The sequence below is a fragment of the Diabrotica virgifera genome, chromosome 4 (assembly GCF_917563875.1).
Source record: "Diabrotica virgifera virgifera chromosome 4, PGI_DIABVI_V3a".
Taxonomy (NCBI): domain Eukaryota; kingdom Metazoa; phylum Arthropoda; class Insecta; order Coleoptera; family Chrysomelidae; genus Diabrotica; species Diabrotica virgifera.
The window spans coordinates 105,063,892-105,085,386 of NC_065446.1; the positions used below are offsets into that span (position 1 = coordinate 105,063,892).

The following is a 21,495-nucleotide window of genomic DNA, read 5'->3' on the forward strand; positions in this document are numbered from 1 at the left end:
TTTTGTGTCTTTGGATTTGTCTTCCTCAGGAGTAAGATGAGTATTATTAAAACATTTTATTGTATATTTTTATCATACATCACCTTGTCTGTTTGTTACCATGAATTGTCCGAATCGATACAGACACAGGCCTCGTAGCGTATTTGGTATAGCATTTGGCCAGAGATCGAGAGGTCTTAAGTTCGAATCCAGTGCAATCCTATACTTTTTTTTTGAAAGCGGTAAGCACAAAATTAGTTTGGTGTTTAAAAAAAATTAAAACAAACTGTTTAAAGTATATTTATTTTTAAGAAATCATATAATAGAAGTATAACTTCTTATGTGCGTACAAAGTACACACACATTCTTTTTTTTATATGTTTATATGTAGTCTTTTCGTAAAATTATGAATGTGCCTTTTTCTAAAAATTGTTTAAACAATTTTCAAGGTTAATTTATTAAGAAAAAAATTTCCCTGGGGAATAGCTAAAAAATTATTCAAATTGTTTATAAGCAAAAAATTGCAATTATTTTGCAATTTTGGAAATGTTTTTTTAACTCTTTTAAATTATATTTATTAACCCGTTCTAGACGTATTTAAATCGCCATTATGTGCAATGTTATGTGCAAAGTAGTTCCCCGTTGATTTTTATTCTGTCTCTCAAGTACTTTTTTAAACAACTGGTCCGAGTAAACGTTGGACAATGTTGGGGACAAAATGCAACCTTGTCTGACTCCTCATTGTACTAGTGTACATAGGACATAAATAATTCTCCTATGTAATTGTTATTCCTGCAATTATTATTTTATATAATCGTTTCAGTTTGCACAATTACACATATACCTATATATTTTCCATACTGTTCAGCGATTATTGATATGAAATATACGTCACAGCTGCTAATAGTGTTATGAGTGGTTCAATATGACTACACATGTTGGTAAACTATTAACGCATATATTATATCGATAACATTCACGCGATAAAATCAAAATAACGTTGTTAATTATTGCGCTTTGCGCTGTGCATTCTATCAAATCATTGTTAATATGAAAGTTACTTAACGGTTTTTTTTTCTATAAAAATGTTATCATCTTGATCTTTGACACTGTTAGTAATTATTATGTGAATGTGAATATTAGCTTTCCATTTCGTTCTATTTTGTTTTGTATGAGACGTAATATGGATGCTGTGTTGTACAATATTATATTTATGAAACCCTTATTTTCATGTTTTCGGGTGCAATGAGATCGTGCCACACTGTAGTTTAAAACAGACGAACCATTCTGCAGCGCCACTCTGTGGATCCACAAAGTGGCTGAAACAGTCGATTTTTGTAGCCCCAATGATTTTGTACTGGACGCCACAGTGGCGAGGATCGGCGGCAGTGGCTGGCCGCTATCGCTTGTCTGGGATGGCACGTTTAATTTATACCCTTTCAGACTAAGACACTGGTGTCCGCCACCGGTGTTCAATTGCAGAAAAGCATTGGTGAGCCACTAAAATCAGCCAGACACTCAAAAGTGGCTCGTCTGTATGTAGTCGTTTATTTAAAACAATGCTTTGCTGCAGGTGGCGGACACCGGTGTCAGACACCAGTGTCTTAGTCTGAAAGGGTACTTACATAAGAACTTACGGCTAAGTCGGCGAACATAGTGGAAGCGATTTCCGCTTACGGTCAAACCGCGCGGACCCGTTTTTAAACGTTTTGAAAATGATTGCACGTCTTTAAATGTACACGAACATAGTCAAAGCAGGTTCACGCGGGCCAACCGCTTTTAATCGAATGAGAATTTAGTTTTTTCCGCGCGGTTTTAATGTTTGTACAATAAATAAATAGGCATTAATTGCTGCCGTTTTTGAAAGATCCAATATTTGGGACAGGAGGGAGAACGATATTTTACTTTCTTTCATTATCTTATTTTAAGTTTTGAAATACAGTGGAACCTCGATAACTCGGATTAATCGGGACCGCGGCCGATCCGGGTTATCGAAAATCCGGGTTAGCCGGAGAATATAGTAAAAATTAATAAATAACCTCCATTACAATTACAAAAACATGAAACACATATGCACAGTACACATCTAAATTACGTATAGTTGTATAGAGTGTAGAGTTTTGTTCATTTCTTGGTAAAAAACTCAGTCATACTGTAGAGATGTACCGACACCATAATATGGTAGGTCTGGATCCTGCGTACAAAAAAAAATTGATAAATAGCAAGCTGAAAATTTGTTATTAGCTTAAGTGTGTCTAGTCGGACAAACATTAATATATGGGAACACTGGAACAGGGGAAGTTTTAACTGTGGAACAGGTTAAAAATTTGGAACGGTCAGACCACGAAAACGGCACATGTATTTTTTCCGACAGAACAGACTTAAACTCTCCGAACAGAGATTAAACTCTCATGCAAAAATCAGACTGCTATTTATCACCAAATTGGCGTTTTAATGAGTGGAACATGTAGAATATGTCAAATGACAGGAATTATGACAGGTGATAAATAGCAGTCTGATTTTTGCATGAGAGTTTAATCTCTGTTCGGAGAGTTTATGTCTGTTCTGTCGGACAAAACAAATGTGCCATGTTCGTGTTCTGACCGTTCCAAATTTTTGACCTGTTCCACAATTAAAACTGCCCCTGTTCCAGTGTTCTCATATATCAAAGTTTATCCGACTAGACACCCTTAAGCTATTAATAAATTTTTAGCTTGCTATTAATCAACTTTTTTTTCATACGCGGGATCCAGACCTATGGTAGCATAATATCATATTATGATGCTGCAATAAATTTGTTTTAAAGATTCGTCTTTATCAATCCTACCTAATGTTTCTAGTTTCTTTTCCATTGTCACTGCAACATTTTTACGTTTTGTTACCATTACGTAGACAAAGCAAACACAATCTGAAGCACGATTACATTACAGAACGGAAGTGATTAATAGGCTGTACTACACACAATACAAGAATTTTTAAATAGTCACGTCTTTTTTAAACAATGCTAAGACAGTTTGACATAAATAAAGAAAAAGGAATACAGATAGGTGTCTGTTCTTTCCGATAAGCTGAGACGGTCGCTCTGGCTGCCGCCGTGTGCATGAATCATTTTTACTATTGTACTTATGTGTTCAAATTACACAAATACACATTATCTCTGAAATATTATTTGGCCTACATACATTTTTATTTGATAAAATTGTTAAATTGTTTATTTGTTAAATTTTTGTCTGATGGACTTCCGGGTTATCGGGGGCCGACTTATCGGGGTTCCACTGTAGATGATGATATTCTCCATAAATTATTTTTTCGCGATTAAGAAAATGTATACCAACTTTTTTTCTTTTCAGTTTAGTCAAAACAGAATCAAAAGCAATCATATCGTCATCAGAAGACGAAATTTTGCTGTAAGTTATAGACGCAACCACTGACAAATTTGAACGATTTCTCTCGCTTTTACCCGTCTTCACTGTGTTACCATTCCCGCGCGCGACAACCGCTCAGATTCGCGCGATTTGCCCGTAAGCGGAACCCGCTTCCACTATGAGTGCCGCCTAATCATCGGAAGCTACTTTGTGGATCCACAGAGTAGCGCTGCAGTGCAGAGTGGTTTGTCTGTTTTTGACCTTAGTTTAACTCACTACTCCAGTAGTGAGTTTAACTTTAAAAATATTGTGCGTAAAAAAAATCTTTTTACATATTCAAAAATCTGGTCTTTTACACGAATTTTCAAAAATGTAGTTTAAATGGTGACTAGTGTTGGTAAGTGAAGGGGGAGCTGGGAGCCTATAAATCCACGAGTTCAAAAACTAAAAATGCAACTTAAAACTTTATTTTCTATATCTCGTGATCTACTGAATGGATTTTGATCTTTCTTGTTTTAATTTGTATGTATTTTTTGTATATGTTACAGTTCAAGTTGATTCTCAGTTAGAGTTGACTCCAACTAGTTGGAGTCAACTCCAACTGAAACGAGCAGTAAAAGTTGATTTTACAAATTTAAATCAACTTTTACTAGTTGGAGTTGACTCTTCCTGGATCGATTCAGTAAATGTTGATTATACGAGAATCTCAAGTGCATTTTTAATGAGTGTACGTTTCTTTGTTTTGACCGTTTCAACTACTTATTAGTATAGTCTGTAACGTCGCCCCCGTTAGGTAAATTATTCTGATTCGATTTTTTGCACAAACTTACTCAAAGAAATACATCCGTATGACAATCCGTATAACAAATACACAGGGTGTCACGCGGTGCCGCGGTCGAAAAATTGTTTAACCAATTTCAGTAAAGTCAGTCAGTAAAGTGACACTTTATCGAACGAGTCTGATATTACGAGCAGAGGAACAGACGCGTTCGATAAAGAGTATTGAGGTGGTGCGTACAAAATTGTATCGTCAATCATAAAAAACATTAACACTTACTTACAACTTTGAGAAATTTTTTTTAATTTTAGACGAAATAAAAAATTCCTATGACAGTAATGACAGTAATCACATATGACTTTTGCATGATGGCCGGTTTTGATGTTTAATCGATAGTTTTATCAATATTGTATACCTACCTAATTACTAAATCTGTAAAGTTTTGATTTATTTTGTATGAATATATATGCGAAACACTACAGAATTTTACTTTTTGACATAAATTTTATCAATAATAAGATAAATTTTGTACAATATTTTTAATAATTAAAGTAAATAAATTTTAATTTCACTCAAATAAATAATCGATTGCTGCCATTGACCACTTACATTAAATCTCGGTTAATTTGATTAATTATCGCGGCAGGTAAAGTAACATTCTTCTTTCAATACAACAAAGTGTTACTTTACTGTCGAAAATGAGGGCAAATGAGTACAATAATGAATGATTTTAGTGACGTTTGGCGATAAACAAAGATTTTAAACAAATTCGCAAAAATACACACACCGGCAAAATTAGCCGAACACCTTAAAAATGGGACATGTTTGATGTCTCGAGTTTCCTAAACTACTGATCCGATTTGGATGATTCTTTTAGTATGTTATAGCCTTATTATTTAAGAATATCGTTGTAATAATATTCTTGCTAGACAGGTAAATATCATTTTATACCGGGTGTACAAATCATGCTGTGTTTTTTCTTAAAGTTTGGAACACCCTGCGGAATATTCTAGCACATGTAAAATATTAAAATTAACACTCGATTGTAGATTTAGGCTTTCTTAACATTTTTCTTGATTCATTTACTTTATGTGTGATAATAAAAAAGTTATGTGCGTTAACAACTATCCATGTTTTTCATCAATAAATCCTCATAGTAGGGGAGGAAAGTATACTAAATTTGTAGTTACTCGAGCTTTATGGGAACCTATTGGATTGTGAAGAGTATGTGCTAAAATCAGAAAAAGGTTAAGTTAAATTTTCCATAAAGTGGGGGACTTTTCATTTTTTAATTTAATTTTTCATTTGAAACAATCATTTTTCTCCGATTATATTGCTATCTATCCATAATTAGAAAAAATGTGTCAAATAAAAGTTGCTTATTTTTACGTGAAGAATCCAAATCTGCAATAAAAATTGGGGGCTCCTATTTGGGATTTTAAATTAAATCCCCCACCCCACCTCCGTGGGGGTTCGTGACATCCCACGGAGAGGGGAGGGGGTAAATTAAAAAATTTAAATACGAACCCTGCGATATTTCGCGAAATGAACATCAGATCGTAAAACTGCAAAATACACTTATTCAATATTTTTCAAAAATCTACCGAATGGCACCAAACACGATCCCGACGGAGTTGGGCTGGGGGGTTACTTTAAAATCTTAAATAGGAGACATCTGTACAAACTGCAAATTTAGCATACTTTCCCCCCTACTATGAGGATTTATTGATAAAAAACATGGCTAGTTGTTAAAGCACATAACTTTTTTATTTTCCAACATAAGCAAATGAATCAAAAAAGAAAATGTTAAGAAAGCCTACAATCGAGTTTTAATTTTAAAATATTATATATACTAGAATATTCCACAGGGTGTTCCGAACTTTAAGAAAAAAGACAGTATGATTGTAACATCCGGTATAAAATGACATGTACCTGTCTAGCAACAATATTATTACACCGATATTCTTAACTAATAAGGCTATAACTTACTAAAAGAATCACTTAAATCGGACAACAGGTTTAGGAAATTCGAGACATCAAACATGTCCCATTTTTAAGGTGTTCGGCTAATGTTGCCGGTGTGTGTAATTTTTTCAACTCGTACAAATTTTTTTTAGATCCGTTGGGCCTTTTTTTCTCTAAAATTGACTGTTGTCGAGTTATTAGCTACTTAAAATTTGAAAAACGCCAAAATAACCATTTTCGAGGTTAAATAACTCGGTTAAAGATAATTATTGTGAAAGTCGAGCGAGCGGCCGTGGAGTAACGGCATAATCGCTGGCCTCATACGCCAGTGCACGTGGGTTCGAGCCCTGCTAAAGACAAACCATTTTCATTTCCAATAATGACACGTGCCGTCCCACCGTGCCTCGGAGAGCACGTTAAGCCGTCGGTCCCCCTGGGCTAGTGTACATCGACACTAGTTACTTGAAACAGGTTTAAAGATGTAATTGGCGCCGGAACTGTCCGAAAGGCAAAAATGCCATACGATATTATATATTATGAAAGTCAGAAACTAAAAAAAATCAAAGATTAAAGCTACCTCTATAAGATCCTGAAGAAATTTTTGTCATTATTTCATTAATAAGATATTATTTTTAATTATCAACGCGAGTGCGAGTGAGATTCGCCATTGGACGGCTGGAATGGTGCATCTCTTTAGCACTCACCATTGACGGCCGCCTAATACGCACTTAGCGCTCATTGTTAATAATTAAAGATAAAGCTTAGTAATAAAATAGTGACAAAAATTTCTACTGGATCTTGTGGAGGGGGCTATAAACTTTGATTTGGTCACTTTCTGACTTTCATAATAATGAATTTTAACCAAGTTATTAAGCCTTGAAAATGGCTATTTTCGCATTTTTCAAATTTTAAATCGCGTATAACTCGAGAACAATCAGTATTAGAGAACAATCACAAAATACCTTTTTTTGCTCAGAATAAATTTGAACATATTCAGTAACATTTGATTTCTAGAATCGGCTGTTTGTGTGAATCAGAAACAACTTTTACTAAATGGCATTGGGAAGAGTATACTTTTCCTAGTTGGAGTCTACTTTTACTAGTAAATGTTGAATATAAATCTTCATTTTATATTTATAATCAACTTTTACTGAAACCAGCCGTTAGAGTTGACTCCAACTAGTTGGAGTCAACTCCAACTGGATAATCAACTTGAACTGTAACATATACATTACAAATATGCAATTTTTCTGGACATTTATTAATTAATAAACAGTCTAATTTGTTTGAACAATTTTTGAAAAAATCATTTTTTTCCAAAATCTATTTTTTTAATCATAATACATCATTATTAATCATAAAAAAAGTTCAAGTACACTTTAATAGATAAAATAATAAAATAATTATTTATTAAAAATAATTTATTTATTAAAGTGCAATTTAACTTTTTCTATGATTTATTAATGATACTATGATTAAAAAATAGATTTTTGGAAGAAAATTATTTTTTCAAAAATTTAAAACAAGTTAGACTGTTTATTAATTAATAAATTTATAAACAAATTGCGTATTTGTACTTTACGTAGAAATTACAAACAAATTAAAAAAAGAAAGATCAAAATCCATTTAGTAGATCCGGAGATATGGAAAATTTTAGTAGTTTGAAATTGCTTGTTTTGAACTCGGTGGATTTGTAGGTTCCCCCTAGTTACCATTTGAACTACATTTCTGAATATTCGTAGAGAGTCCTGTGAAGAAACAATGTTTGTGCAAATTTTTTAACAAAAAAATACAAATCCCATTCTTTAAAATGGCATCAATAAAGTTCCTTAATTATTATAAACACATTAGCTGTGAATTAAAAAAAGACATGGCTAACTTTGGCCCAAATTGACATAGGCCAAATTTTTTTATTTGAAAATTCGTGTTAAAATACTAGCTTTTCGAGTATGTAAAAAGATTTTTTCTACGGACAATGTTATTTTTAAAGTTAAAGTTATTCTAAAAAATAGGTTGTGGATGGAGTCTCGTTCTCTTAAATCTTTAAATATTTATATGGTATTTGCTTGTTTGTGCAGTAAGTATCATATCTATCTATTATTTTATCAATTGAATATTTTTAAACAGTATAAAGTAACTGATAATAACTAATTGTTTGTCATAATATTTATGATAGTTTTTATCTTGAGATAGGGATGTCTCATCTATATTTAATGTCTTTATTGTTTGTTTGCTGTGGTATTCTTAATATTTACTACATGGGAGTGGTAAGATAACAAATTAGTAAAGGATCCGATATAAGGTCGATTTGCACCGTTCTGTTTAATGGATAAAAATTATTGGATATGTAATTTAGCATGTTAACAATTACAAAAAACAAGGGTTTCCCGATCTAATCTTGTTCTAACATTAATTAATAATTAAAAAATTACATTTTTTTTATGAATTTGAAAAAAAAAATTCGATCCGGGCAGATATTATATCAGATTTTTTGGATCATTCTAAACCAAAAAAGTCTTTTGTAATTTTTCTCTAAAGTTGATCGTTTTTGAGTTATAAACAATTTAAAACTGAAAAAAGAACGAAAGTTGATAATTTTCAAGGCCCAAAAACATAAGTAAAAAATATCGTTTTTGTAATCATCAAGTACATAAATTCAAGTTCAAACCTTTTTCTATCAGGTTTCGATAATCGTAAATTTAAGTACTTCGTAATTTCAAAAATGATGTTTTATACTTATTTTTTTGAGCCTTGAAAATCGTCATCTTTCGTTCTTTTTTCAGTTCTACATTGTTTATAACTAGAAAACGATTAACTTTAGAGAAAAATTACAAAATATCTTTTTTGTTTAGAATGACCTAAAAATCTGAAATACTATCTGCCCGTGTCGAAATTTTTTTTATTAATTTATAAAAACAAGGTTATTTTTTAATTATTAATTGATTATAGTTATTAATAGAACAAGATTAGATCTGGCAACCCTTGTTTTTTTTTGTAATTGTTAACATGCTAAATTACGTATCCAATAATTTTTATTAATTAAACAGATCGGTGCAAATCGACCTTATATCGTTTCTTAGACTAAATGAATCTAAACCAATAGGCACATTAACTATTTTTAATGGGAAATAAGCCACAATTTTACTAAAAAAAAATATTTTATTAACGTTTCGACGTCCAAATCGGATGCCGTTGTCAAAATACAAAAAATATTAATATTAAACAAAAATGTTGTTGCTTTTTTTTAATTCAAATTTATATCAAATTTTATTAGATTGTTTAATGCGACGATAGCCAACGCTTGAAAAAAAGCACGGAACACAAAGAAGAAGAAGACTAAGGAGGGTCAATAAAGATAGGGAAGAACTAAAATAATTATTTATAAAACACTGCTGAGGCCGGTTCTCACGTATGGGACAGAAACGTGGACCCTAACGTAGAAGGATGAAAGACTTTTGGGAATATCCGAGCATAAAACACTGCTCAAAATTTTGAAGCTACAAATGACCAAGGGTAGTAGCGCCAAAGATATAACTTCGAATTATACCAACTCTAATGAACCAGACGTCGATTGCTTTTGTGCAAATACCATTAGCCCAGTAAATGACCGTTTTGGAGTGTAATTTTCAGGGTCAACTCCGAATTGCATGAAAATTTGCATTTAGGTTCTACTTACCCTCCACTTCAAAGTTGAACTTACGCCGTTGGTTGCTTTTACTTGGGGGTGACAATCACCCCTTCTCGGGGTGAAAAAACGCGCGTTTAAAATAAGTCTGGAAATGAATAAATTGACTAATTCTGAACAACTTTCGTTCTATAGAGATTTTTAAGAAAGTTAATAGTTTTCGAGCTATTTGCGCTTGCAAATTTTTAATTTTTGATAAAAAAAAAACACTTTTTCAGGTGGTTTTTCGCAAATAACTCAAAAAGTAAATATTTTTTAGAAAAAAATGTTCTTGGCAAAAATGTAGATTATAAAAAAAAACGAAAAAAATGATGTATTAATGAAGCCTATAAATCCAGTAAAAGCAAAGTTGTAGCCTCATGAACAGTACGTTTTATTTGTCAAATTCCTAATCGAATATTTCAACGTGAAGTAACCAAAAAATTAAACAATTAAACAAAATCTCCCCCAATTGAGCACCCTAAAGAAAATTAATCGTTACCGCTTTACCATTTACTTTATATGTATGTATGTGTATTGTTTATACGATCTGTAAGTTTGACCGGTTCAAAGTGCTTATTTTTGAAAAAAAAATGGTTTTATAGTAAAAACAATTTTTCTAAAAATTTTGGAAAAATGCTCTTTTTTCAAAGAACGTAAAAAGTATTAGTGATACGAAAAATTTCAAACAGTAAAAAAATATAAGTTTTGCTTTTATAAATACATATGTATGTTAATTCAATTTTGTTTTTCTGTAAAACAAAAATTGGTTAAGATATGGCTGTTCAAAATTTGTATACACTCGTGATCAGTGACTCGTTCAAGCCCTCTCAACTATAGCACTGAAAACGGATACCCTTTCCCTTTGCAAGATAAGCACTTTAAACGGATGAAACTTACAGTTCATTAATATAAAAAAATACGTAAATAAAGTAAATTTTTTGTAAAGCTGTAACCATTAATTTCATTTGGAGTGCTAAATGGGGGGAGATTTTCACAATTTTTTTACCAAAAAAGGGGCCAACTTTATTTTGAGCATAACTCGCTTAGTTTTGACGCTGAAAACTCTTATAAAAAATAAAAATAAAGCTTTTTTAAACACTTTAAAAAAGTTTTAATGGGTTTTTCCGAAGCATGCTTAATTTTTTGATTATTTCACGTTGAAATATTCGAATTGGAATTTTACGAATAAGAACTTTTTTTCATGAGCTACAACTTTGCTTTTGCTGGGTTTATAGACGTCCCGAATACACATCTCGTTTTGTTTTTTTCTATGCCACATTTTTGCTAAGAATATTTTTTTCGACAAAATAGTTAGTTTTTGAGTTATTTGCGAAAAACCGCCTAAAAACGTGTTTTTTTTGACGAAAAATAAACATTTTCAATCGCAAATAACTCGAAAATTATTGACTTACTTAAAAATCTCTATAGAACGAAAGTTGCTTAGAATTAGTCAGTTTATCCACTTCCGGACTTATTTCCATTTTTATATCCATTTTTTCACCCCCGAGAAGGGGTCACTGTCACCCCCCAAGGAAAAGCAACCAAAGGCACACTTTCAACTTTGAAGTGGAGGGTAAGTAGAGCCTAAATCCAAATTTTCATGCAATTCGGAGTTGTCCCTGAAAATTACACGGTAGTTTCGCCGTATTTCCCGTTCATTTACGGGAAAATGAACCTACATATGAAAATGGAAAAATTAATTTGAAATTCTGATAACTTCAATAAATAACGGTGGTAGTGCGTCCCAGGAACGTGGATTATTACAAGTCCAACGCATTTGTATATGAAATATTTATTATTGACATTTTTATTACTAAATAAATACTACTAAAACTCACGTAGCTACGTGACAAAATAATTCGTAATCTTTTAGACAATAACAATAATTCCCAACAATATCAACACGATTAGGGATACATTGACAATAATAGATTATAAAGTAAAGATTTATCGAATTTCGAGTACTTCAACGTACTATTTATTGTAAGTATTCTTTAGCAATGTTCACTTTTAATTGACAAAATTCAAATAATCTTTGAAGTAGCCGCTTGGAACGTGTATGTAGATGACCGTTCAAATCTTCTTCTTCTTCTTTTTGTATAGACATGACTCTGTCTGTTTTTTCAATGTGCCTCTAGTAAGTAGTCGTTCCATCGTTTTTGTGGTCTTCCTGTGGACATTTTCCGATATTTTTATTTCTCCATATTGTGTCATCCAGGCAACCTGCGGCTCTGTTTTAGAGATGTTGAAAAAGTATCTATTCGTTACAAAGTACTCGTTACTTACGAATACCGAAAGTAGTGATTACTATACAGAGAGGCAAATCGTTACTTTGAATACTCTGATTACTTCGTACCAATCGTATCAGAGCGAGTAACGACTATTGTATCTACTTTGATTACTCTGACTACTTCGTACCAATCGTATCAGAACGATCAGAGCGAGTAACGACTATTGTATCTACAACCAGTACACTTGATTACTTTCTACCAATCTTACCCCAGCGAGTAACGGACGGGACCGGTATTTTACGAGTGTTATCGATTATCGTTATCATGAAGCGTTTTAAGAGTGTGAGCCTCAGAGCCTCACACTGTGAGGGTGAGGAGAAGATAGAAGATGAAACAAACAGAGGGAGGTATAATGGAGGTAAAATATGTAATGTATGTCATTAGCAAAGATCGAATGCGAGAACTCTATATTTTTATCTAGATCTATATCTATACCTATACAAAATGCCTACCTACTGAGAAATACGATCCTCGATGTGATTACCGGTACTCAAATACAAAAGTAACAAAAGTAATCAAAGTAACGAATACTGTAAATGATTACTTTATACAAAAGTAACGATTTGTAACGAATACTCGAAAGTAACTATAATCAACATCACTACTCTGTTTGCTCTATTCACTTGATCTTCCACTTCTGTTTCAAGCCTTCCGTAGCTAGATAGTGATGCCTAGATATTTAAACTCCATGACTTTTTCTATCATCTGATCTTCCAGCTCTAATTTACATTTTATTGGATTTGCTGTTATAACCATGCATGTTGTCTTTTTTTTTGGGGGGAAATTAATATGTTAAATTTTCTGGCGGTTATGTCAAATTGACGCAGCATACGTTGCAAATCATCTTCACTTTGAGAGATTAGTATTGCATCGTCTGCATAGCAGATTATTTTAAGTTGTTTTCCTCCCATTTGGTATCCTTTCTTAGTTCTTACTTTTTTAATTATTTCGTCCACGATCAGGTTGAACAATAAAGGACTCAAAAATCCCCTGTCCTATCCAATTGGGGGCTTCACTTGGGTCAGTTAGTTCATCTTCCACTTTTATTTTGTTGCTCTGGTAGATGTTTTCGATCGTTTTAATTATTCCTAGAGGTACCTCTCTTGAGTATAACGTTCAAATCAAGTTATCAAATTCTTCAATCAAGGCTTGAAACTAAAAAAGAATAAATCAAGAACTACTGCAGCTACAATTGATAACAGAAAAGGTCAGGATGTAAACTTCCAGTGAAAGAACTTAAAAGACACTAGAATACAAATAAGTAAAGATGAACTCGATAAGAAGAGCAAGAAAAAGAAAAAAGACTGGATAATCAACGAAATACTTAAATAACAGAAGGATCGTTAAAACTGTAAAACAAGATATGCCAAGATATACGGAGAAATATAAAAGAAAATAAGGGAAGCAGAAGAAAGTTGGTTGAATAAGAAATGCTATAAACTAAAAAATCTACAAGAATTACACTCGTTTAACATACATTGACATACGACAAGATTAGAGAGCCATAGCTTAACCTTAGATTCCTGAGGTTAAAATAGGTCGATTTAAGCTAACTTACTTTAGTGCGAAAGCTGATAATAACCGAAATACAGGGTGTCAAAATGAAACTTTTATTTTATTTATTTTTGAATATTTACTGACAGGCATGATATAACAACACGAAATTTAGTAAGTGGGGGTTTTTTGGGACGAGAAACCTAAATTCCGAACCAAAAATTATATATTACCCAGAGGGCGCCACATACGTCCTTCAGCCCTCATTTAATACGTTCAATTCTTTTATCCCACACTCTACATAATTTTCAGATCAAAACTTTTATTCCCCTATTATTTTTACTTAAAAAAATATACTACATTCATCTCGCTAAAATCAACCGTTTTCGAGATGCAAAATTCAATTTTTTGCATTTCATTGTAGTTACTAAAAACCATTTGACATATCCTTGTCATACTTGGCAGCAATTGTAAGTACTGTACACCCTTCTAAATTGTATTAAACAAACGTTTCTGGCTACTACCAGAGGCGTACGACAGGAAAAAGTGAATGATTGACCCTTCTCTTTCCCCCGTCGTACGCCTCTGGTAGTAGCCAGAAATGTTTGTTTAATACAATTTAGAAGGGTGTACAGTACTTACAATTGCTGCCAAGTATGACAATAATATGTCAAATGGTTTTCAGTAACTACAATGAAATTCAAAAAATTGAATTTTGCATCGTAGATTTAAAATGCGTTTATCTTGAAAACGGTCGAGTTAAGCGAGATAAAAGTAGTATACCTTTTTTAAGTAAAAATAACAGAGAAATAAAAGTTTTGATCTCAAAATTATATATAGTGGGGGATAAAAAAAGTTGAATGTATTAAATGAGCGCTGAAAGACGTATGTGGCGCCCTCTGGGTAATATATAATTTTTAGTGGGGAATTTAGGTTTCTCGTCCCAAAAAACCCCCACTTACCAAATTTCGTGTTGTTATCTCATAGGTCTGGATCCCGCGTATGAAAAAAAGTTGATTAATAGCAAGCTGAAAATTTGTTAATAGCTTAAGGGTGTCTAGTCGGACAAACTTTGATATATGGGAACACTGGAACAGGGGCAGTTTTAATTGTGGAACAGGTTAAAAATTTGGAACGGTCAGACCACGAAAACGGCACATGTATTTTGTCCGACAGAACAGACTGAAACTCTCCGAACAGAGATTAAACTCTCATGCAAAAATCAGACTGTTATTTATCACCAAATGGGCGTTTTAATAAGTGGAACATGTAGAATATGTCAAATGACAGGAATTATGACAGGTGATAAATAGCAGTCTGATTTTTGCATGAGAATTCAATCTCTATTCGGAGAGTTTTTAAGTCTATTCTGTCGGACAAAATAAATGTGCCGTTTTCGTGGTCTGACCGTTCCAAATATTTAACCTGTTCCACAATTAAAACTGCCCCTGTTCCAGTGTTCCCATATATCAAAGTTTATCCGACTAGACACCCTTAAGCTATTAACAAATTTTCAGCTTGCTATTAATCAACTTTTTGTTCATACGCGGGATCCAGACCTATCAGACCTGTCAGGAAATATTCAAAAATAAATAAAAATAAAAGTTTAACTTTTTTTACCCTGTATTTCTGTTATTATTAATTTTCGTAATAAGGTGAGTTAGCTTAAATCGACCTATTTTAACCTCAGAAATCTGAGGTTAAGCTATGGCCCATTCTTTACCAAACACCCTGTATAGAAGGTCTCTTTCAAGAAGAAAGACTCGGTCCAACAACATCAGAGGAACCAGACGGCGGACCAATGACAATAAATGAAGATGTACTATACGCGCTCAAAAATATGAAACACGGAAAGACGCCTGGTCCGGACGAGATGTCTGTTGAACTATTAAGTTGCTAAACGAAGAACATATACATGTTATTAACAAACTTTTTAATAGAGTCTCTAGAGATCTTTAATGATCGCCAACCTTCTAAAGAAGACTGCACCTTAACCGCTTAACGCACACATTTATTTGCAAAAATACGTCAAAAAATTACCTATTTATTTTATTACAGTAAAATAAACTACTAACAAGACTATTGTCACTAGATATAATCTAAAGTAAAAAAACGCATATTTTCTTACAAAAATATACAATAACAAATACCCTCATGCGCTCACCCGAGTTAACTCGGTCGTAACTTTTTACATACAAAATACTACAAGTAAGAGAAGAAAATCACAATTATTCCAGTATAATAATGTCAAATATTGCTAACAGTGTGATACACTCTAAAACAAGGGGTTACACACAAAGGTACGTCACAGTCAGGGCAGAACGTAACGTCAGCAAAATAGAATTCTACTCATCGTGATCCCACCCCAGTCGGCAGTCGATCGTAGAAAGTTTAAAATTAGAAACGAGAAAACAAGTGGGCACGGGTGCCCATATAAAAATTTTTAGGGGGGGGCAGACGTGAAGATGTTGCAGATTACATTTCGTATACTTTGGATAACCATATATAGTTTAAAGCACCCGAAAAGCTAGGGAGGAGGGCCACGGCCCCCCCTGCCCATAGGTATGGGCGCCCATGCAAGTGGGGATACCGTTATTTAGCGCTAGAGGAGTTAAAACGCGTAGGCGCCTTATATATCGTACAAATATTTTAAACACGAGTTAACTCGGTTAAGCGAAAATAGAAACGTAGTTTAAAACCGAGTTAACTCGGGTAAGCACGTTAAGCGGTTAAGAAGAATAAGTACCTATTAAGGCTTGAACGAAAAATCGTAAAAAAACGCGAACCTAACTCAACGAGACCGAATAAACTACGAAATAAAATAGTAAGAATAATAACAAAAATACAAACAAATTGTAAAGCATGTGATTATTGACTGCTCTTCAACATTATATCTAAGAAATCCACAAGGAAAAAGTTTTCCTGTAGTTGGCTGTATACCATGTAATACAAAAAACAGTAAAATCCTTTTTAAAAGGCATATTTAAAATCCCTCAAAAGGGCTACATCACAATCACATAACTAGTTTTTGACTGGTTTACCAGTCATCATCAGTGCTTACGTGCAATGTACATGCTAACCACCAAGATATTATTTAACAAAAATATGTGGGTCAATGCCCAATAAAAGTAGTCCGTCAAGGAAGAAACATCGGTTTAAAATGCTACATTAAGCGTGGATGTTTAAAATATTTTGTTATCTTTTGCTAATAGCTAGTCAAATCCATAGCTCAGATGTTACCTGGGACATATTAGCAAAATATTTTAAACATCCACGCTTAATGTAGCATTTTAAACCGACGTTTCCTTGACGGACTACTTTTACAGGGCTTTGACCCACATATTTTTGTTAAATAATATCTTGGTGGTTAGCATGTACATGTACAGTTACGGCCAGTGAATAGTTTACAGGCTGGCTTATCTAGGAGCCGATTTTTTAAATTTTTACTTCGTTTAAACGCACCACTTGCGTCAAAGTGACGTTGCCAGTGGTGTACCTAGAATAGGTTGATTAAATTTAAAAAATCAAAATAATAAAAATAAATTTTACAAAATTTATCAAAATGGAAAATATAGAAAGAAGTTTTTTTGAATAAAATGGATTATGGTCTTAATATGGTTTAGTTTCTTATTTTATTTTTCAACACTCACGAAATTTTTGACAAGCATTGACTTTTTGAGATTTTTTGACTTTGACATTTATCAAATCCGTACGACACTGCAATTTTACAGTATTACAATATAAAAATTACAGTGTAAACTATTCAGTGACCGTAAGCACTGATGATGACTGGTAAACCAGTCGAAAACTAGTTATGTGATTTGAGGGATTTAAAATATACCTTTTATAAAGGATTTTACTGTTTTTTATTATCTAAGAAATTTTATAAAATATATGAAACGATGTCACTCACAAGATTATGGTACATTTGAAGTAGGTACTTATCGTCCACAATTAGAAGTACATACCTGAAACAAAAAAGAGAATCTGTGTTAAAAGGTCAATGAGCTGATCTAATAAAAATTATAAATAATTTCATTATCATACTATATAATATCATATTAGTACTTCCTTAATAAAAGAAGCATAGACAATGTCAGATGTAATTTTGACTACACATCTACAAACATCTCCCAATTTAGATGAAATAAACCAAACTATCCTAAGATATGATTTCCTATAGCTTATAATGCAAAGAAAGTTTGGTGGACAAAGAAGACTGGGCATAGAAGAATTTTTTGGTTGCGAAACCTTCGTGAATGGTTCCGAATGACGTCAGCCAAACTATGTGCGTATAAAAAATTGTTCACACAGGTGTTTTCAGGCCAGACTGCTGGATCAATAGCTTTTCTGAAGGTTTCTTCTTATAGTCAGACTTTAAAGGATGACTACAGATTTGGATAGCGAGCCTCCATATATCTATTCACAAAGCATTTCTGGGAAATAGGTTTCAGTAGATTTTCATTGCAGTCACATTAGTGCTGGGATCAATGCAATATAGGGTCGATTTCTCATACCTGCGGTAATCTATGGTTCAGTTGAACCAGGTTCACCGGTGATCTTCGGTTTTGTTTGGAATGCATTTCTCATTGCACGTTCATGTCAGTGCTCGTTCTACAGCTTTCGAAAAATGCCAATAGATGGCAAAAGGTAAAAAACTCGCCATTTTGAACTACCTTTTTATGCTGTTTTTGAATAAAGTTAATTTAAGTATTTATAGTCAAATAGTCATTTTAATAATTATAAATAAATATTATAAAAACAAAAATAATGTTATCGTTTATCGTTAGGCTGAATATAATAAAATATAATATATTTATATTATGACAGCTTTTCGTGTTAATACAACGCATGCGTAGTCCATGAAATCATCTGAACTGAGTTCTGAAATCTATGAACGGCCGAATTCCACCGTTCAAGTTTAAACTGCCATCGGTTGAACGTGAATTGAGAAAGACGATTTTGACTTTAAACTGACGTTTACTAGAAGTTCAGGTTAAAGTGGAGTTGAACTCGATATGAGAAATTGGACCATAGTCATCCAGATCCACATATTTTGGAAGACCTTTGATTGATTCAGTACCACCTCCAGTGCTACTTCCAACGACTAACTCTCTTCTTCTTTGGTTTCTGTGCGGAACTTTCTGCCATGGAGCTTCATCATTTGTAGCTCATTTTGTAAGATTCAATACAGATGACATAGTACTATCATCTAATCATCTGTAGCAAATTCTGTGAGTAGCTTGCTGGTCAATGCTTATTTAATGTTTTTTGTTGCATTAGTTAATTGTCTGGTGGCCTATTGAGGAATTTCAGGGGTGGATCTAAATCTATACATCCTATTAACCAATATAAAATATAGAACTATACTTGTATAGCTATGTACTTTGTTACAGGGCAGGGGGTGCAACTGCACCCCTTACACGTATTTAGTTCTTCATCCAATTGCTTCGTTATTTTGGGAGCTATTTATTACTGATAGCTTGATTAGAGAGTTCTGAGATGATACGTGTTATCGTATTATCAATAAAAATAAGAAAGTTACAATATCTGGGACACGTAATGAGGGGACAGTGATATGAAAAAATTCTAACGCTGATAATACAGGGAAGAATAAGAGGAGGCAGGAATATAGGGAATAATGAAGTGTTAAGGTTGAAAAATTAAAGGGACTGATTTAAATGCAGTTCTATAGAACTTTTCAGAGCAGCGGTAGATAGGGTAAAGATAGTGATAATGATATGATAGCCAACCTCCGATTAGGAAGATTAAAGGAAGATAATTTGATTTCATCCTTCAGCAGTTGATTAAGAAGTTCCACTAAGAAGAAGTTCTGTGTATTAATTATCGTTGAGTTTTGATTTTTGGTTATGACAAATACAGAAAAATGGTCCTACCCCCCATCGGGGCGCGTCAGGTTTCCCCAACACGACTCTACTTATCGGCAGAGTCTACGAGAAGTGTACGGTAAATTGAAGCTGTAATTACAAAGAAATATGTATGTCTTTGTACTCACTTTCATCATTCTCTTTGCCTTATCCCTATGCGGGGTCGGCTTCCCTAATTGCATTTCTCCACACAATTCTATCTTGGGCCATATCAATGTTAATCCCCTTTACCAACATGTCCTGCCTTATCGTCTCCCCCCAGGTCTTCTTTGGTCTTCCTCTCCTACTCCTTCCAGGAATCTGCACTTCAGCTATTCTTCGTATTGGGTGGTTAACGTCTCGACGTTGAACATGACCAAACCATCTTAACCTATGCTCTCTCATTTTGGCATCAATTGGTGCCACACCTAGACTTCCCCTAATATACTCATTTCTAATTTTATCCTTCTTTGTCACTCCACTCATCCATCTAAGCATTCTCATTTCCGCCACATGCATTCGCTGTTCCTCTTTATTTTTCACTGCCCAACATTCAGTTCCGTACATCATAGCTGGTCTTATTGCTGTTTTATAGAATTTTCCCTTCAGCTTCATTGGAATTTTTCTGTCACACAACACACCACTCGCTTCTTTCCACTTCATCCATCCAGCCCTAATTCTACTGCATGCATCTCCATCTATTTCTCCATTACTCTGTAATACCGATCCTAGGTACTTAAAACTATTGCTTTTTACAATCATTTCACCATCCAAAGATACCATTTTATTTGTAGTAGCTCCATCTTTAAATGAACATTCCAAATACTCTGTTTTTGTCCTACTAAGTTTTAAACCTTTTTCCTCCAGAGCTTGTCTCCACTGTTCCAGTTTTTGTTCTAAGTCTCTTTCACTATTTCCTACTAACACGACATCATCAGCATACATTAAGCACCATGGAATGTTACCCTGTATTTTCGCTGTTATCTGGTCCAAAACTAATGAGAATAAATACGGACTAAGCACAGAACCTTGATGCAATCCTACTTTCACATGAAATTTATCAGTCTCTCCCACACCTGTCCTAACACTAGTCGTTACTCCCTCATACATATCCCTCACAATCTTTACATATTCACCAGGGACTCCTTTCTTATTGAGTGCCCACCACAGAATCTCTCGAGGAACTCTATCATATGCTTTCTCAAGATCAATGAATACCATATGAGCGTTTGTTTCTTTACTCCTGTATTTTTCCATCAACTGCCTTATAGTGAAAATTGCATCTGTTGTTGATCTACCCTGCATAAAGCCAAATTGATTCTCGGATATTTCGGTCTCTTCACGTATCCGTCTATCAATTACTCTTTCCCATATTTTCATGGCGTGGCTAAGCAGTTTTATAGCCCTGTAGTTTGTACATTGTTGTATATCTCCCTTGTTTTTGTAAACAGGTACCAGTATACTGCTTCTCCATTCGTCTGGCATTTGTCCAACTTCCATAATTCTATTAAATAGACCTGCTAGCCACCTTGTTCCTGTCTCTCCCAATGCTCTCCATACTTCCCCAGGAATATCATCTGGTCCTACCGCTTTTCCTTTCTTTATTTTTTGAAGCGCTTGAGCCACTTCCTCATTGGTTATTTTGGTGACCATTGCTGCTACTGTCTCCGTTGACTCTACAGGCTGTCTGTCAAATTCTTCATTTAATAAGCTGTCAAAGTACTTTCTCCATCTCTTTTTGACATCCCTTTCGTGAACTAGTATTTTATTATTTTCATCTCGGATACATCTAATCTGATTAAAATCTTTTGCTTTCTTTGCTCTCTGTTTGGCTATTTTATATATCTTCGTTTCGCCTTCCCTGGTATCAAGTTGATCGTATAGGTTTGAATACGCTTCTGCTTTAGCTTTTGCTACTGCTACTTTCGCTTCCTTTTTGGCGACCATATAGTTTTGAAGATCTATGTCCGATCTGGTTTCTTGCCACTTTTTATATAATTTTCTCTTCTCTTTTATTTTTCCTTGTACTTCATTTGACCACCACCAAGTCTCTTTATCTTCAAACTTCTTTCCTGACGTTTTCCCAAGT

The 21,495-nt window shown here is 33.7% G+C and overlaps 1 protein-coding gene across 7 annotated transcripts in view; it reads right to left on the bottom strand.

Annotated features, from left to right (window-relative positions):
- The window catches only part of LOC114328122 (protein phosphatase 1 regulatory subunit 14B), a 337,565-nt gene that overhangs the window by 164,780 nt on the left and 151,290 nt on the right, over positions 1 to 21,495 (bottom strand). Inside the window, exon 2 of one of the 7 annotated variants that reach the window (XM_050648315.1) lies at positions 17,453 to 17,507. The exons of 5 other annotated variants lie outside the window; for them this stretch is intronic. In XM_050648315.1, the coding sequence (XP_050504272.1) occupies positions 17,453 to 17,467 (15 nt within the window). In that variant the 5' untranslated portion in view covers positions 17,468 to 17,507. Of the gene's footprint in view, positions 1 to 17,452; positions 17,508 to 21,495 lie in introns of those variants that run through there. One more of the 7 variants, XM_050648314.1, reaches the window with a different exon arrangement.